Source organism: Mycothermus thermophilus, assembly GCF_041956435.1.
Source record: "Mycothermus thermophilus strain CBS 625.91 unplaced genomic scaffold VTJ04scaffold_8, whole genome shotgun sequence".
In the NCBI taxonomy this organism is placed as follows: domain Eukaryota; kingdom Fungi; phylum Ascomycota; class Sordariomycetes; order Sordariales; family Chaetomiaceae; genus Mycothermus; species Mycothermus thermophilus.
The window spans coordinates 430257-444739 of NW_027191434.1; the positions used below are offsets into that span (position 1 = coordinate 430257).

Consider the following 14483-nt stretch of genomic DNA (forward strand, 5'->3'; position numbering starts at 1 on the left):
CTCAAGCCATGACAGCGGCCGGCGCAGACATGGCGGAGAGTTTAGACGATATCCCACGCGTCCTCGGCGGCGTGGCAGAACTTGCTGCAGGCGACGCTCGCCGAGAGGCTGTAGTTGCTGATGGAGATCTTCTCGTCGACCCAGGCATCGGCGAAGTTGTCAGGTCCCTTGGCCATGGCGCCGACAAAGACGCAGATGCTCTCATTGGGTCCAAGCGTGTCGATGTAGTCACGGACGCGCACCAGCGGCGCGTCAAAGCTGAGCGTGACCTTGCGGCAGTTGGGCGGCAGGTGATCGGTGATGGGGTTCTGGATCACCTTGAGGAGCTTTTCCTGTGTGTTGGTGCCCTTGATGGAAAGGCGATGCAGGAGCTGCACCATCAGGCCGGCGAAGCGCTTGAACGTGCGAGGGATGCGGACCGAGGGCGAGACCTCAATAAGCACACCCTTGGCGGTCTGGATGTAGATCTGGAGTTTCCCAGCCTTGTTGACGGGAGAGTCGAGGAGGGTGAGGAGACACTGGTGGATGTAAAATGGTATGTCAGCTGGCAGTCCTCGTGCCTCGCCGCTGGAAGAGGAACGCGCAAACCTGATGCGTGATATCCGGTCGCGCGTCGCTGATATCCCTATTCATCTTGCGCATCACACCAATATGCTCGTCGCTGTTCAGCAACGAGTACTTCTCCTCCCTCTGAGCGCCCATGCGGCCAGAGCCGCCGTGGGATGCCTTGTAGGTCTCGAGGCTGGCATTGCACAAGACGACAATGAGTCGCTTGGTGTCCTTGTCGGTTGGAGGAATGGGGTGGTGCTGCTCGGCCACCAACTGCGGCAGCGCCGGAGGGGGGAGTGACTGAGTCCCTGCCATGTGATGAGCCGTGTTAGATGAAGAGGGTGTTGATTTTGCAATCCGCGACGGCAGAGGGGCGGAAGAATCGGGAAGACGGGAAGATTTGGGCTGAGGACTCTGGGTGTGCAGGGTGGGGAATGTGGTATGCAGAAGATGGCAATTTTTCTGAACTCTGGGAGCGCAGGACTGTCAGAGGACGGCTGCAGCCAGAGAGTCCCACTACCCGTTTCTCCGACCTCTCAGGAATGATGAAAAAATGCGCGTCAAAGGTAACATGAGTCCCCAACACCTTAGATTTCAAAAGCGCTGTGACGTCTGGAGAACTCGAAATCAAGTCGGATGCTCTCATAGGCTCTCAAACACGCTCAATAACTGCCTGCTCAATTTTGACTTACTTGGACGCTTGCCCGCCCGGTACTCGGTTGAAGAGGAAGCCATTGTGTGAAGCTGACGGGAACTGTGACTGAAGTGTGTCTCTGGGCCGTCGAGGAGTAATTGAGGGAGTCAAGGACACAGAACCTTGCGGCAGGAGTTGTCCGAAGAGTTAGAATGAAGGAATGAAGATGGCAAGTCTTTTGGACCAATGCCAATTGATCGGTGAAGCTGTTTATCTGGTTGAATTCCCGGGGGAAAGGGCGGAAGGTGCAAGTTTGTAGGGGAAGAAAAATTGCTTTGCGCGACACCACTGAAAGGGCGAAAGGGGAAGGAACAATGGGAAGGATATTTGCTGCTGAATGCACAATGCATGTTCCCCGTGACACCCTCTCAACGGAAACTTCGCTTGGGGTCCCGGAATCGTCAACGGGAGGTGTCGGGTCCAGCCTCCCCCCACGAAAACCCGCGCTGAAAAAAAGGTGGGGTATCAACCGTTGGGCCGGGTCTCAGTGCCTCGCTCGCCTTTGTCCTCAACATCCACGTGCAAACCTTGGGCAACATGAAAAAGATATCCCTTGAGGTTATATATAGGGGTCAACCCGACATCCATAGTCAGGTAGCTCGCAGGTTCTTGACTTCATCAGACTGGGCAATGACCACTTCCCTACCTAGTTATCCCAACTTCGAATTAATCGTCCAGTTCACCAGGAAATGGCTTGCAGCAGACAGAGCCATCAGGCCTAGGCAAGGGTCTCAATCCATTGACCGCTTTGTTCGCCTACGACAAGCTTTGCTAGCAGGGGAGAGATGTTCCAAAGGGGGCATCTCTCGCTACACTTTAGAACAGGGTGTGCTAGGTATTATCCAAAAAGCGACAGATGATGATGGTGGTAGTGGTGATGAAAAAAAAAAAAAAAAAAAAGACTCAGAGACAACCCAGGTGTTCACATTTGGACATGGAATAGCCACAACTCGATGAGTATGGTGGGCCTGAGCCCCATGGACATAACCGGGCTATAGTCTACTTTGGCCAGAATTACTCGACTGCTTAGAATACCTCTCATGACAACCTGGAACCTTTGCCTTGGGGATTTGGATGTCTCCTCGGTGATGTAAACTGCCACCAAGTCCTCAGCACCCATCGAAAGGGCTCGCCCTGTTTATCCCTGTTTTCGACAACCGAGCGGTCTTGGAACGCGCATTCAAGTGGTTCGTCTGAAGAAGCCCACGTGTTGGCGGGCCACGAGGTTGCTCACGCCTGCAGGCAGTCAATCCACTTAGAAGTGGTATAGATGTTTTGTTGCTGTTAGACACACGGCGCACGGCGGTATCGTTTGTGTCGTCTGAGCTGACGAAAGACATGGCACACGATTGGGGGCATGGCCTGCGAGTCTTGCCCACAACTACATGAGACTACCTACCCATAGTACCTAGGTGCTTCTAAACATCACATCATGACAGAAATTTTGGATTAATTTGTAACAAGTTGCTGGCCCAGCAGGGTGCGCGGTGACGTTTCGTGCGCCAACCTCATGATGCTTCAGTTCCGGTCACAATCATTCATTATAACACCCAAGTTTTGTCGATCACATGCTTGGCAACGGCTACAAACTGGATGTCGTCTTGTAAGTGTTGCGGCGACGATGACGTCCTCGGGCTGCACAAATAGTCCACAGCCGAGAACCAAGACTCAAACAGACCAACAGAAACGAGACCAAGTTCACACCTGCATCCTCATATACGACCTTGCTACCTCTAATGTCCAGAGAGGCCGCCCGTTGAAGGACGTGGGGCCACGTCATACGTCATTTGGTTACCAATTCCCAGGTGTTCCCAGATTGCCGGAAATCGTCAGAAAAGTAGTCCCATCGGCCGATTAATGTAGTGTGTACATGCTGTTCAAGCACCTCAGTTTGTCCTTGTCCCATCAAGCCACACAATACGGTGATTAGCGCAAAGTCGAACTCGACCGTTAGCCAATTCCGAGAACATTGAATCACCGTTGCTGGAATTTGGGAGATCAGTGGAGATCTTCACGGTAGCCCGCGAGGCGCAGTTCAACGGCCCCAGCCCCTTACCAGAACCGGAAAACCTGCCAAGAACGGCTCGAGAGACCTCCTGACTGCGACAACATCACCTCGGTGACGCAACCGCAAGAACTTCACACGTCAAGCTCTCACGATCTCCATTCACCCGTCTGTTCGGTCGCCGCTCATCAGCGCACGGTCTGGATTGCCCAAAGAGTGGTCGCGACGGCAGTGTGGCATGCTGCCATAGCAGCTATTCGGAGCTGCGAGGACCCCCGAGTGAGTTTGTCCCCAGCTCCCACGCGCGATATTGATGCCGTCAAAGCCCCCCTGACTTCATCTGTGGCATTGCATTTGTGAACCTAACACTCGGTATCAGGCGAGCGATTCTGCGCCCGCAATCTAAATGCCCACAATCCTCTTCGTCCACCATCACCAGAGGTAGCCATGTCGACCGCGAAGACCGCTCTCCCGCCTCCGTCCCAGGCCAATGGGTTCGAGACCTCGATATACCAACCAACTCCCGACGGCGATGGGCGCCCCCATTCCATAATCGCCGATCCTCAAACCGTCCACGACAACCGAATCGCATCTCCCGACGGCTCTCGGGGGCCCAGGTTCCACGAAGAATGGGATGCCAGTCAGCGGGGTAGCTCCATCGCTGAGTCTTCGGGGGTGAATCCTCACCGGCCAGTCTCTTATGTTGCGCCCCAGGGAAGTGGGGTGACTGGGGACGGAGCTGTGTCGTTGTCTCGCGGAAACACACTGAGGAAAAAAGCGTCGGTGCGACGGAGCTTGAGCTTAAAGCGCAGCGGGAGCCGGAGGAGCATGAAGGCGGGGAGTGTTAGGAGCCTTGCCCTGCAGGCGACTACGGACCAGGATGAGATGCACAGCGCTTTCTATTGCCCCGTCCCGACGTCGGCGAATCCGACCGAGGTTCTTGCGAATAGGTTCCAAGGTTTGTCTTCTCCGGCATCTACTTCCTGACCGACACTTCTGGGTCGCTGACACTTGTTTTCTCTGGACAGCCTGGCGCAAGATCCTCAAAGATCTGATCGCATATTTCCGAGAGATACAGACGCACTACGAACACCGCGCAAAGTCCCTTCTCAGGCTGGCCAATGTGCTCAACAACACCACGACACCACCAGGGTTCATCGCTTCTGGCGGTTTGGATGACGCTCTGCAGATCCTCCGAGCATACAACAAGCAGGCGATCGCCGAGGCCAACAAGGCCAGGGAAATTGAAGAGGATGTGATTCTCGCGCTAACAGGGTTGCGGAGTGATCTTGCCCAAAAGATCAAGGAAATTAAGAATCTGGCGGGGGACTTCAAGAACTCGGTCGAGAAGGAGATGGACAACACCCGAAGAGCTGTCAACCTGCTCCAAGAAGCCCTGGGACAAGCCGAGCTCGACCCCTCACTTACAGTCGGCAAACAAGACCCCTATCTCCTGCGGCTGGCTGTCGATCGGCAGCTCGAGCGGCAGATTGACGAGGAGAATTACCTGCACCAGGTATGCTTGTGTTCGAAACCCTCAAAAGGAATACCTCTTCTGACATAAACACAGGCCTATTTGAATCTGGAAAGTTCGGGGATGGAGCTGGAATCCATTGTCGTGGGGGAAATCCAAAAAGCGTACAACGCGTACGCCGGCATTCTCAAGCGCGAGTCGGATGCTGCTTACAATGCCATTGAGGAGCTCCGCACCGGGCCCATCTCCATGCCCAAGAACAGGGAATGGACGGCATTTATCCAGCGGGACGACCGCTTTGTCGACCCCAACCTTCCCATGCGATCTGCCGAGTCTATCCACTATCCGGGGCGTGATCATTACGCTTGCCAGGAACTACGGGCCGGACTTCTGGAGCGGAAGAGTAAATATCTGAAGAGCTATACGCCGGGATGGTAAGCTTCCCTTTTTTTGAGAGCTGCCACGGAAAGAAGATGATGACGGCTAACACACTGTCAAGGTATGTCCTCTCACCAACGCACCTCCACGAATTCAAATCCGCCGACAAGACTCAAGCGCCCATGATGTCCCTCTACCTCCCGGAGCAAAAACTCGGCTCCCACTCGACAGAGGGCAGTACTTCCAACAAGTTCATCCTCAAAGGCCGGCAGGTCGGCACCATGCACCGCGGGCACAAATGGGTCTTCCGCGCCGAGAGTTACGACACCATGATGGCGTGGTATGAAGACATCAAGCGCCTGACCGAGCAGACTCCCGAGGAGCGCACCAATCTCGTCCGCGCAAGCAGCCGCAGCGTGAGCCGGACATCGCAACGCTCGTCCCTGAGCAGCGACGGGGTGGATGTCAACGATGATGAGGAAGACCCGCCTTTCAGCGGGGGCATCCCTCCTTCAGCGTCCCAACAACAGCAACAACAACAACAGCCGCAGCAACAGCAAAGACAAGACGGCGTCCCACCGCGACGACCTTCGGGAGGCCGGTTCCCGTCGGATTTGCAAGTGAACGTGCAACGAGGCGCGCAGGTCCCTGTCTCTCCCCTCAGCCCGACCAGTTCGGTCGGATACGAGAGCTATTTTCCCCCAGACCCGTTCACCCCGTCAGCAGGAGGAGGCAACGCCGCCGCCGGCGGTGTCGAGCGACCACGAGAACGGGCCGCCTCTCCCGCCGCCTCCGGATCCGATCACTTGGCTCAATACCCCCTCCTAGCAGCCGCCGCGAGGGGGATGTTAGGGCAGGTTGACCCAGCGCTTGCCGCGAAGGTGAACGCGCAACAGCAGCAACAGCAGCAGCAGCAGCAACAACAAGATGGTGTTGAAAGGTCGTTTGCTGCTCCAAACGCCAACACGACCTGGGCTGAACCCGTGCCGATCCATCTCCCGCAAAAGATTCCATCGCATGGTCAGGGGTCGGTGTCTTCGGCGAGGAGTAGTACGGTGGATGGGATAGGGCAGGACGGGTATGAGAGGCAACCGCAGCTTGGTGGTGCTGTTGGGACAAACGGGACGAATGGCGCTGGTGGAGAGGGTTTGGGCAGGCCGGGAGTTGGGTCAAGGATGGAGAGTGAAATTTCAACGGTTTCGCCTCATTTGCATGTTCCAGGGGAGTATCCGAGGGGGTCCATTGGGGGTTTGTAGGCGATTGTTATAACGCGTAGATGTCAACTTGGGCAGACGGAGGGAATGGGGTCTGGGATGTGGATGGGTAGATATGAATGAGTGAGGATATCACTGTCGGGTTTCCTTAACACATGACTGATTCTTTTTGGCGAAGGTCTTGGCCAAGTGTGGTTTGGTTTTTTTTTTAGTGTTATGGTTGACTGATGGCGGCGTTGTTGGTCTTATACCAGTTCGTTGTTGATTCTCCATGGGCTTTCAACCATAGCCATCACGACAGACATCCACGTTCTATGTCCGAATAAGTCAATACAGCTGTAAGATTTTCAGTTCAGAAGATTTACAATACATCAACAACAGAACCCATCCGATTTGCCCCCCTTTCCGAAACGCCTGTGTGCTAGTTGCTAGCAGTTGCCAGCCCAAAGTCCCATGTATGAACGAAGCCCGGCCGGTATTCTTTGAGTTGTTTGTTTTTTGTAAGCAATCCCGCTTGCCTCGGCCTCGGCCACCGCCCTTCGTCGCGCCCAATAAGGCGTACGCCATCGAATCCCATGGGTAAACAAAAGGATTGATGGCGCGGAGCGTCCCGGCCGGACCGTTCTGGTACGGCCATGTATTCTCACAGTAAAAGGGACCGATGGCACCTAGCCTTCGCCTCCACGACTGCCGCCGAGACAGATAGACCGAACCGCGCAACAACAAGATGAGCAAATTGCCGCAAATTTCCCTTAGATCACCATTTACCTGCCCCGACCGGCACCGCCACGACCACCGCGCGAGAAGCCGCCACGACCACGTGGAGCGCCGGCACCGCCGCGAGCACCACCGCCGAAACCGCCTCTTGAACCGCCGCGGCCACCGCGCGCGCCGCCACCACGGGGTCCCCCGCGTCCACCACGAGCACCGCCACGCGCGCCTGCAGGCTTCTTGACCTTGTTGGCGGCCAGACCCGGGGGCGGCTTGGGCTTGGGCAGGAAACGCTCCAGCGGGAGCAGCTTCTCGCCGGCAATGTAAAACTTGTCGCCGGGCTTGAAGGAGGTCGCTTGGATGCCTTCGGAGGGCTTGATGGTGAAGTAGACTTGGTTGATGGGGCCGAGGACTTCGTCGACTTTGCCGATGGCAGTCTGGGACGAGGGTTAGTGTCTGGTGTTTCAAGCGTGTAGCGAGCTGGAGGTTGGGCGGGCAAGCAGATGGGGTTTGGGGATGTAGTGGGTGCTGCCGTACCTTGTTCTCGAGATAGATGGGCGCGTTGAAGTGTGGAATCTTGGGGTTGGTAGACTTCACGACCATCTCGCCCTCGCAGGCGTGCAAGAACTCGCCCATCTCGATGACGCTCGCGGGAGGGCCCATGTCGGGGCGCGCCTGGAAACCGCCGCGGCCTGCAATTGAAACAGCTCGTTAGTTCCCCGACACCGCATCGCGAGTATTGTAGTCTATCGTCATCTGGACAGCTTATTGTTGCTGTCGAGTCCTGACATACCTCCACGGCCACCAGGGCCGCCGCCGCGACCACGAGGAGCTCCTCCACGGAACGACATGGCGACAGTAAAACCACCGTAGAAGCCTTGCAGAGACGGTGGGTTACTGGAGAATTAGTATTGTCGCCGTTGGTATCGCCAATTGAGGTCGGTAGTTGGAAGCGGTCGCACGCGATCAACGGCTTCGATCCCAGCAATAATTTTTCGGTCGAAGCAGAAGGCGGTACGATTTTCTGCCGCTGGAAGTCTCCAAGAGGCTGGAAAGGCCACTGCGTTTTGCCGTTTCTGGTGGCCGTGCGAAGTCTTAGGGATACGGTGAGTACATAAGAGTCTTGATATTTGCCAGCAAAATGAGGTGCTGCATTGCCGCGCCTGAAGTTTCATTGTGGGGATATACAGTGCGTAACACTATGAGGGGTTCTTTTCTGCCAACTCTCTGCAGGCGGCCCCACCCGGGCCGACCAGCCTTCGGGCCCTCTGGGGTCGGTGCCTGCGGCTGGGAAGGAACCGGATCTTCCAGCAGCGGGACTGCTAAAAACAGCAATTAGGCCAGATTGCTCTCGCTGTCAAGTGACGGCAATAAAGTACAGCGTGGACAGAACGAACCAGACAAGACGAAGTTCTTTGTCCAAGATGCTCCAGACCACGTCACTGTGATTCTGCAGCATTCAGACGTCTACCAGCACGTCCAAATCAATCCTCGCGTTTTCCAACTCTGCAGTCTGCCTCGTGGATTGTTGATTCGGTCTTCGCTTTTCTTCAGGGGTTACGTAACGTCTGGACGACATAACACTTCCCATCCACCACCTCTCCGTCCATCCATCCTTGACATTTCGACGACAACAACATCTTCCTTCCCTGCTCTACGGGTCGCCTTCTTAAGAAGTTATCCTCGACCAACCACCACCCGAAATTCGAATCGCGATCGCCAATCGCCACCATGCTGGTGCGCTTCTCGACGCTGGCACTGGCGGCCAGCCTTCTCTCCACGCCAGTGACATGCTTGTCGCCATCCGACATCCCCTCCGACCTCCCCGTCTCGAAGCTCCTCGACGCCGCTCAGAGCCACCTCTCCAAGGGCGAGACGGGCGATGCCCTGGTTTACTACGACGCCGCCATCAGCCGCGATCCGACCAACTATCTCACCTTCTTCAAGCGCGCCACGACCTATCTCTCGCTGGGCCGCATGACGCAAGCGACCGAGGACTTTGAAAAGGCCCTGTCTCTCAAGCCCGGTTTCGAAGGCGCGCACGTGCAGCTGGGCAAGCTGAAGGCCCGGCTGGGTGACTGGGACGGGGCGAAGGACCACTACAAGAAAGCGAAGAAGAAGGATGAGATTGAGAGCGTGAACGCGGCCAAAAAAGCCGCCTCCGCCGCTCAGAAGGCCGCCAAGGCGGAGGACTGGGAGGAGTGCATGAAGCAAGCCGACGAAGCCATTCTTGTCGCCAACCGCGCCATCTCCCTCCGGGAGTTGCGCGCCAAGTGTGCCTTTGCGCGCGGCGCCATGGAGCGTGGCATCGGCGATCTTCAGCACGTTCTGCAGATGAGGCCAGGCGACACCAAGCCACATGTTATCATCTCGGCGATCCAGTTTTACGCCCTCGGCGAGGTCCAGGACGGTTTGACGTCCATCCGCAAGTGCCTCCACTCTGACCCGGACTCCAAGGAGTGCAAACGGCTGTTGAGGGTCGAGAAGGCGGTGGAGAAGACTCTTCAGAAGGTTCAGAAGCCGATGGAGAAGGGCCAATGGATGTCGGCGGTCAAGCCGCTCGTCCCGTCGTCCGAGGGCGAGGGTCTGATCAAGGAGATCAAGGACCAGGTCCATTTGTTGAGGGAAGATGGGACCATCCCGAAGTCGGCGCCGAGCTACCTCCTCTCGAGGCTCGTCGAGATGGCGTGCCGTGCGTACTACGAGGTGAGCTTCTTCCCCTCCCTAACCCCCCAACTTTGAATTTATCGTACCTAACCTCCCCCCGCAGACGAACAACAAGAAAGCCAAGGAATACTGCGTCGAATCCCTGAAGCTCAACGAGAACTCCCTCTACGGCCTCCTCTACAAAGCCAAGACCCAACTCGACGAGGAAGACTACGAACTCGCCATCGGTACCCTCCGCAAAGCCGCCGAGCACCACCAAGGCCGCGAAGACCTGATCAACCCGCTCATGCAAAAGGCCCAGATCGCGCTCAAGCGCAGCAAGTCCAAGGACTACTACAAGGTCCTGGGCGTCCCGCCGGATGCTGACGAGAGGCAAATCAAGTCGGCCTACCGCAAGCTTTCCAAGCTCCACCACCCGGACAAGGCCGCCAGACAGGGCATGACCAAGGAAGAGGCCGAGAAGAAGATGGCGGCGATCAACGAGGCGTATGAGGTGCTCAGCAACCCGGAGCTGAGGGCCAGGTTCGATCGGGGTGATGATCCGAATTCGCATGAGCAGCCGCACTTCCAGAATCCGTTCGGACCTGGTGGCGGGCATCCCTTCATGTTCCACCAGGCCGGAGGTGGTGGAGGGCCGTTCCATTTCAGGTTCGGCGGGCCCGGGTCGGGGTTCCCGTTTGGCATGTAAGTTTGGGTTTGTCGTCTTTGGTTGGGTTGGGTTCTATTCTTGTCTATGGTTTGCTTGCATGGGATTTTGGTGTTTGGGTGTTGGGGACTACGGTGGAGGAAGGGGGTCACGATTTGGTAGGGATAAGCTCGCGACGCATCATCATCATCTTGACGCATCATGGATTAGGGGGAGCAGTAGGAGGAAGGGGAGGAGCAGGAGTGAGAAAATGGAGAGCGCGTTACATATGTTGTCACAGCCGGCCAATTCAGAAAGCTGTCGTAGCGTGTGCTTCGACTGTGGAAAGCGGTTTCCGTGTTCTGATTGTCGTTACGTGAAGTCGCTCGGTGACTTGGATTTCCATCAAGTGATCTATGCTGTGACATGCCATGTAGTCTTGAAGGAGGCCCGGACTTTACACGACATTAAAGAGCCCGCGGCTCGCTTGACCTATGTACGGGAACCGGGTCGAAGCAACCGATCATGTAGGACATGATAACTGCAACATCCTCTCAGACTCAAAACTCATTGAGCCGGCTTCGCGCTAAGTATCGATGGAGGTCAATAATACCAGGTCCCTCCAAAACGTATATCCTAGGCGACTGCACGGAGCACCCTCCGATGACCGGCGCCACTCCAACCCCCCGCAAACTTAACTACCCCCGGATCCGATCGGATCTGGCTGGAGGGGCTGGACTCAAGTTTGGCGGGGGGCGAAGCGAGGAAGGACGACGTCACATCGAACGCTAAAGCACGGCAGCGCAACCCGCCCTGCTTTTGAGCTCAGGATGACAGATTACACATACTAAGTACCTCTCACCCCGTTGGGTATGGACCAGTGTATGGAGAAGCCGTTACGTACGTACGAGCTATCATCGCAATCTTTCCTACTCGCAAACTGCTAGTCGGGGAACCCAGTTGGCGGGTAGGTTTCAGCTGGACGGGATGCCCCGTTTCCCTGTCCATTCTTACCGATCATAGGGACAGCATGGACATTAGGTACATTACATACGATGACAATGCGGGTGATCAGTCCTTCAGGTTGTTGACTGGTGCTTGGGGGTTCGACGACCCTGAGGATAGCGAACACCGACACCGAACATCTCTGGGTCATCTAACAAGCACACACAGAACCGGGAAGATAGAGAGGATAAAATGATGGTTTGTCACCAAACGCCGGCGTCAATCTCTCGCCAGCACCTCCATTCTTCATGTTCTTCTTTGCCATGTCATTCCACAGAAATCCAGTCCAGTCGAGATCTGCCGTCCCCCATTCATCCCTTTTCTCTTCTAGAACAGACAAAACAAACACACACAGACATAAAACCTCAACGCGGGGAGCGCAAGACACCGACCGACTACACCGTACTATGTACACGTGCTGCTGCTTTGATGTCACTGTAATAATTGGTTGCATATCATCATGCAGCAGCACAAAAATCTCAACAAAACCGACTTGGCTTTCGACCACTTTCCTCCTGTTCACATAGCTGCCGCGGTAAATGCTGGGGTTTAGATTCCGTCCAGGTGCCGAGGTTGAAATCGTAAAACCGTCTTTTCGTCGTTAAGGCTTTGTCGAATCGCCCTCGGTGGATGGTCAAATCCCCCCATTCCATGACAAATTAGGTCATCCGGATAGCGGTTTACGGTACAAGCCGGTCGAGTGATGGTGACGGGGCAAGCCGATGGGCGAACGGATGCTCAGCAAAGTGGGTGTGTCGAATCGAGGCATCGCAAGTCATGTTCAGAATTTGTTATCATGACTCGGAGGCCTTGTTGTTGCGGTGGATAAAGTAGGCCCTGAAGAGGCACGTTAGCATACGTAGAGACAAAAGGCAGTGGGTAGATTCGACGTACTTGGACGCCTCATACGCCGACCAGCAGATGGCAGTGCTGGGCATCGTCGTCAACACGCGGGGCTTAACACCCTTGAAGAATCCCCGAGCGCCCTCGCGCTTGTATAATAACCGGCACCCGGCAACAAAACCATTGACCGTCCTGAGCTCAGCATCCGTGGCGCTGCCCCTGGTCTGCAGCATGGTCTTGATAACATCCATCGGTGTTGTCAAAGCCGCGGCGAAACCACCCGCCACTGCGCCAGCCAGGCAGTGAGTGACGGGGTCGTACTTCTTGGTGGGGTTCAACGAGGTCGAAATGGACTCGTAGGCGAGGAACTGTAACGCGGTAAAGGGGACGGTCATGGACAAGGTCGTGGGGTAGGAGACGTAGAAGGCGGAGATACCCTCTTTCCTGTAGACGTATTTTGCGCAATCGAACATGGAGCGGTACATCTTGGCCGAGTTGGCGATCTGCATCCGCTGCTTGATGACGTCGAAAGGGTTCATGAGGGCGTCGCTGGCGATGGTGGCGCAAGCACCGCTCGTGGCGGCAGCCAGCGGGTGGTGGACGCCGGCTTGGTTGCCGCCCATCAGGTGCTTGACTGCCTCGTATGTCGCGAAGTAAACGGCATGCGCCGGTCCTGGATATCGTGCCTGATCAGCGTCCATCTCTCCCTAAGGATCCTACCGATCTCCGGGCATAAGACCACCTACCCGCTCCCACGATGACGCTGGACATGCCACGCCATAAGCTGAGGATACCCTCAGTGGTGGCCATGCGATATGTCGCCCGAATGACGCCGGACCCGATGTTGGAGGAGCCGGAAGGGTTAATTATTTGCATCCTCGTCTGTGCGCCATTCCAAGTCAGCTGCGCCGTTCCTATATCCGCCAATATATCCCATGTATTCCTCCGGTCCGGGCGAGGAGCGTATGCCGCCTGGCTGTTGTTGCGTGCTCACCTTGATGGCATCGATCGGGTACACTACGACGGGTGGTCAGCGCGCATGTCGCAGGAGGAAACGAGAGCCATCGCCGCCGGGAAGCCAGCACAGGGCAGGCCAACGGCGGGCAGGCCGTGGGAAACGTACTTGCGCAGTGCTCGGCGATGCCGGCGAAGGCGCCGGCAGTCATGTTCTGCATCAGCGAGAAGTTGGGCGGGAGCGATTCATAACTGGCGCTCGGGTCAGCGATTCCGATGACCATGATATCGGCATGGTTTCCTCATCCCGAGACACTGGCGAAGGCCGGACTGGGAGATCGGAGGGGCGGCATGTCGGCCAACGTACTCGTAGTCCTCGATGGGCTCGGCATTTGGCTGAGCCATTGGGGAAGCTACCGCTCCCGGCGCGCCCACGTTGAGCGCCAGGTTGAATTACAAGAAGAGGTTCGAGGGGTCGGAGGTCGTCGGCCACGGGCCGGATGGTGTATGGCGTTGTGGAAGTCGGGCGCTTTGGAGATCGCAGGCCAGACAGCGGTGGATGCGCGAGTGACGCAATGCACAGGCAGTGGGAAAGGAAGAGAGAGGTCCCTCTTGACACTGTTCGCCGCCGGTACCCGGACAAACAAGCTGTCCACCAAGCCGAGAGCTTCAGAGTCGCCTTTCGACCACAAAATCGACGACGGTCGGTCGATGAGAGTTGGTTGGAGTGAGTAGAGGAGGCTGTCGAGTTGTCGCGATCAATGGTGAGAGAAAAACGAGAGAGACAATGAAGCTCGCAGCGGTCCGGAGGAGGCCGGCTTTGGCTGGAATTTTTCCCACAAACCCGTTGTCGGCGGCTGTTTGTTCCCTGTCGGGAGTGTCCCACGCTGAACGGGGAACGGGAATCTTGGTGGGAAAAAAAAATCGGACCCAGCTTTCTTGGCCGCGGACAGTGAATGGAATCACAAGGCCCGGAGGTGGAGGGGGGGAGCAAGGGCGGGAGGTCCCCAAGCTGTGGACAGCCCATCTCCAGCGTCCGGCGCCCGCAAAATGGTGGGGGGCAAGGGGCAAGCGGCGGGCCCAGGCGGGGCGACAAGGCCGGTGATGGACGAATTGTGTGAAAGGTCATCGTAAAATCCTCGGCAAGTGCAGCCTGCAACCCTGATTTTGGCTTATCAGATCCGCGGTGGATCCCGCCGGCTCCAAAAGACCCTCCGCGACTGTCTCCGCTGCTGTTTCTCCGAGGCACTTGGGCTTTCCTTCAACGGAGAGGATTTCTGGCTGCCGATTAGACTGTGTAGGATATGATCAAGAGGGAGGTGAATTAGACATCTTGAGAGCCTTGAGAGCAACCATCCATGCCA

General features: G+C 56.4%; 8 protein-coding genes across 8 annotated transcripts; 4 read left to right on the plus strand and 4 right to left on the minus strand.

Moving 5' to 3' along the window:
- Nucleotides 1-41: 41 nt before the first annotated feature.
- Nucleotides 42-1284, minus strand: VTJ04DRAFT_10647 (uncharacterized protein; the record flags this gene model as incomplete). Its single annotated transcript, XM_069358409.1, has 3 exons — nt 42-518; nt 589-857; nt 1242-1284. The coding sequence occupies 3 exons, from the start codon at nt 1282-1284 to the stop codon at nt 42-44; spliced, it is 789 nt and encodes a 262-aa protein (XP_069213976.1).
- A 2411-nt stretch (nt 1285-3695) lies between these two features.
- On the plus strand, nt 3696-6356 carry VTJ04DRAFT_10648 (uncharacterized protein; the record flags this gene model as incomplete). Its single annotated transcript, XM_069358410.1, has 4 exons — nt 3696-4206; nt 4277-4764; nt 4819-5156; nt 5222-6356. 4 exons carry the CDS (start codon nt 3696-3698, stop codon nt 6354-6356), a joined length of 2472 nt encoding a protein of 823 aa, XP_069213977.1.
- Nucleotides 6357-7078: 722 nt separating this feature from the next.
- VTJ04DRAFT_10649 (uncharacterized protein) lies at nt 7079-7876 on the minus strand (the record flags this gene model as incomplete). Its single annotated transcript, XM_069358411.1, has 3 exons — nt 7079-7462; nt 7563-7717; nt 7819-7876. 3 exons carry the CDS (start codon nt 7874-7876, stop codon nt 7079-7081), a joined length of 597 nt encoding a protein of 198 aa, XP_069213978.1.
- Nucleotides 7877-8756: 880 nt separating this feature from the next.
- VTJ04DRAFT_10650 (uncharacterized protein) lies at nt 8757-10380 on the plus strand (the record flags this gene model as incomplete). The annotated part of the gene is made up of 2 exons (XM_069358413.1): nt 8757-9731; nt 9796-10380. The coding sequence occupies 2 exons, from the start codon at nt 8757-8759 to the stop codon at nt 10378-10380; spliced, it is 1560 nt and encodes a 519-aa protein (XP_069213979.1).
- A 58-nt stretch (nt 10381-10438) lies between these two features.
- Nucleotides 10439-10907, plus strand: VTJ04DRAFT_10651 (uncharacterized protein; the record flags this gene model as incomplete). Its single annotated transcript, XM_069358414.1, has 2 exons — nt 10439-10640; nt 10876-10907. 2 exons carry the CDS (start codon nt 10439-10441, stop codon nt 10905-10907), a joined length of 234 nt encoding a protein of 77 aa, XP_069213980.1.
- Nucleotides 10908-11473: 566 nt separating this feature from the next.
- On the minus strand, nt 11474-12091 carry VTJ04DRAFT_10652 (uncharacterized protein; the record flags this gene model as incomplete). The annotated part of the gene is made up of 2 exons (XM_069358415.1): nt 11474-11913; nt 12007-12091. The coding sequence occupies 2 exons, from the start codon at nt 12089-12091 to the stop codon at nt 11474-11476; spliced, it is 525 nt and encodes a 174-aa protein (XP_069213981.1).
- Nucleotides 12092-12116: 25 nt separating this feature from the next.
- Nucleotides 12117-13524, minus strand: VTJ04DRAFT_10653 (uncharacterized protein; the record flags this gene model as incomplete). The annotated part of the gene is made up of 6 exons (XM_069358416.1): nt 12117-12159; nt 12217-12838; nt 12912-13047; nt 13160-13182; nt 13289-13371; nt 13487-13524. The coding sequence occupies 6 exons, from the start codon at nt 13522-13524 to the stop codon at nt 12117-12119; spliced, it is 945 nt and encodes a 314-aa protein (XP_069213982.1).
- A 95-nt stretch (nt 13525-13619) lies between these two features.
- On the plus strand, nt 13620-13850 carry VTJ04DRAFT_10654 (uncharacterized protein; the record flags this gene model as incomplete). Its single annotated transcript, XM_069358417.1, has 1 exon — nt 13620-13850. The coding sequence occupies one exon, from the start codon at nt 13620-13622 to the stop codon at nt 13848-13850; it is 231 nt and encodes a 76-aa protein (XP_069213983.1).
- Between the last annotated feature and the right edge of the window lie 633 nt (nt 13851-14483).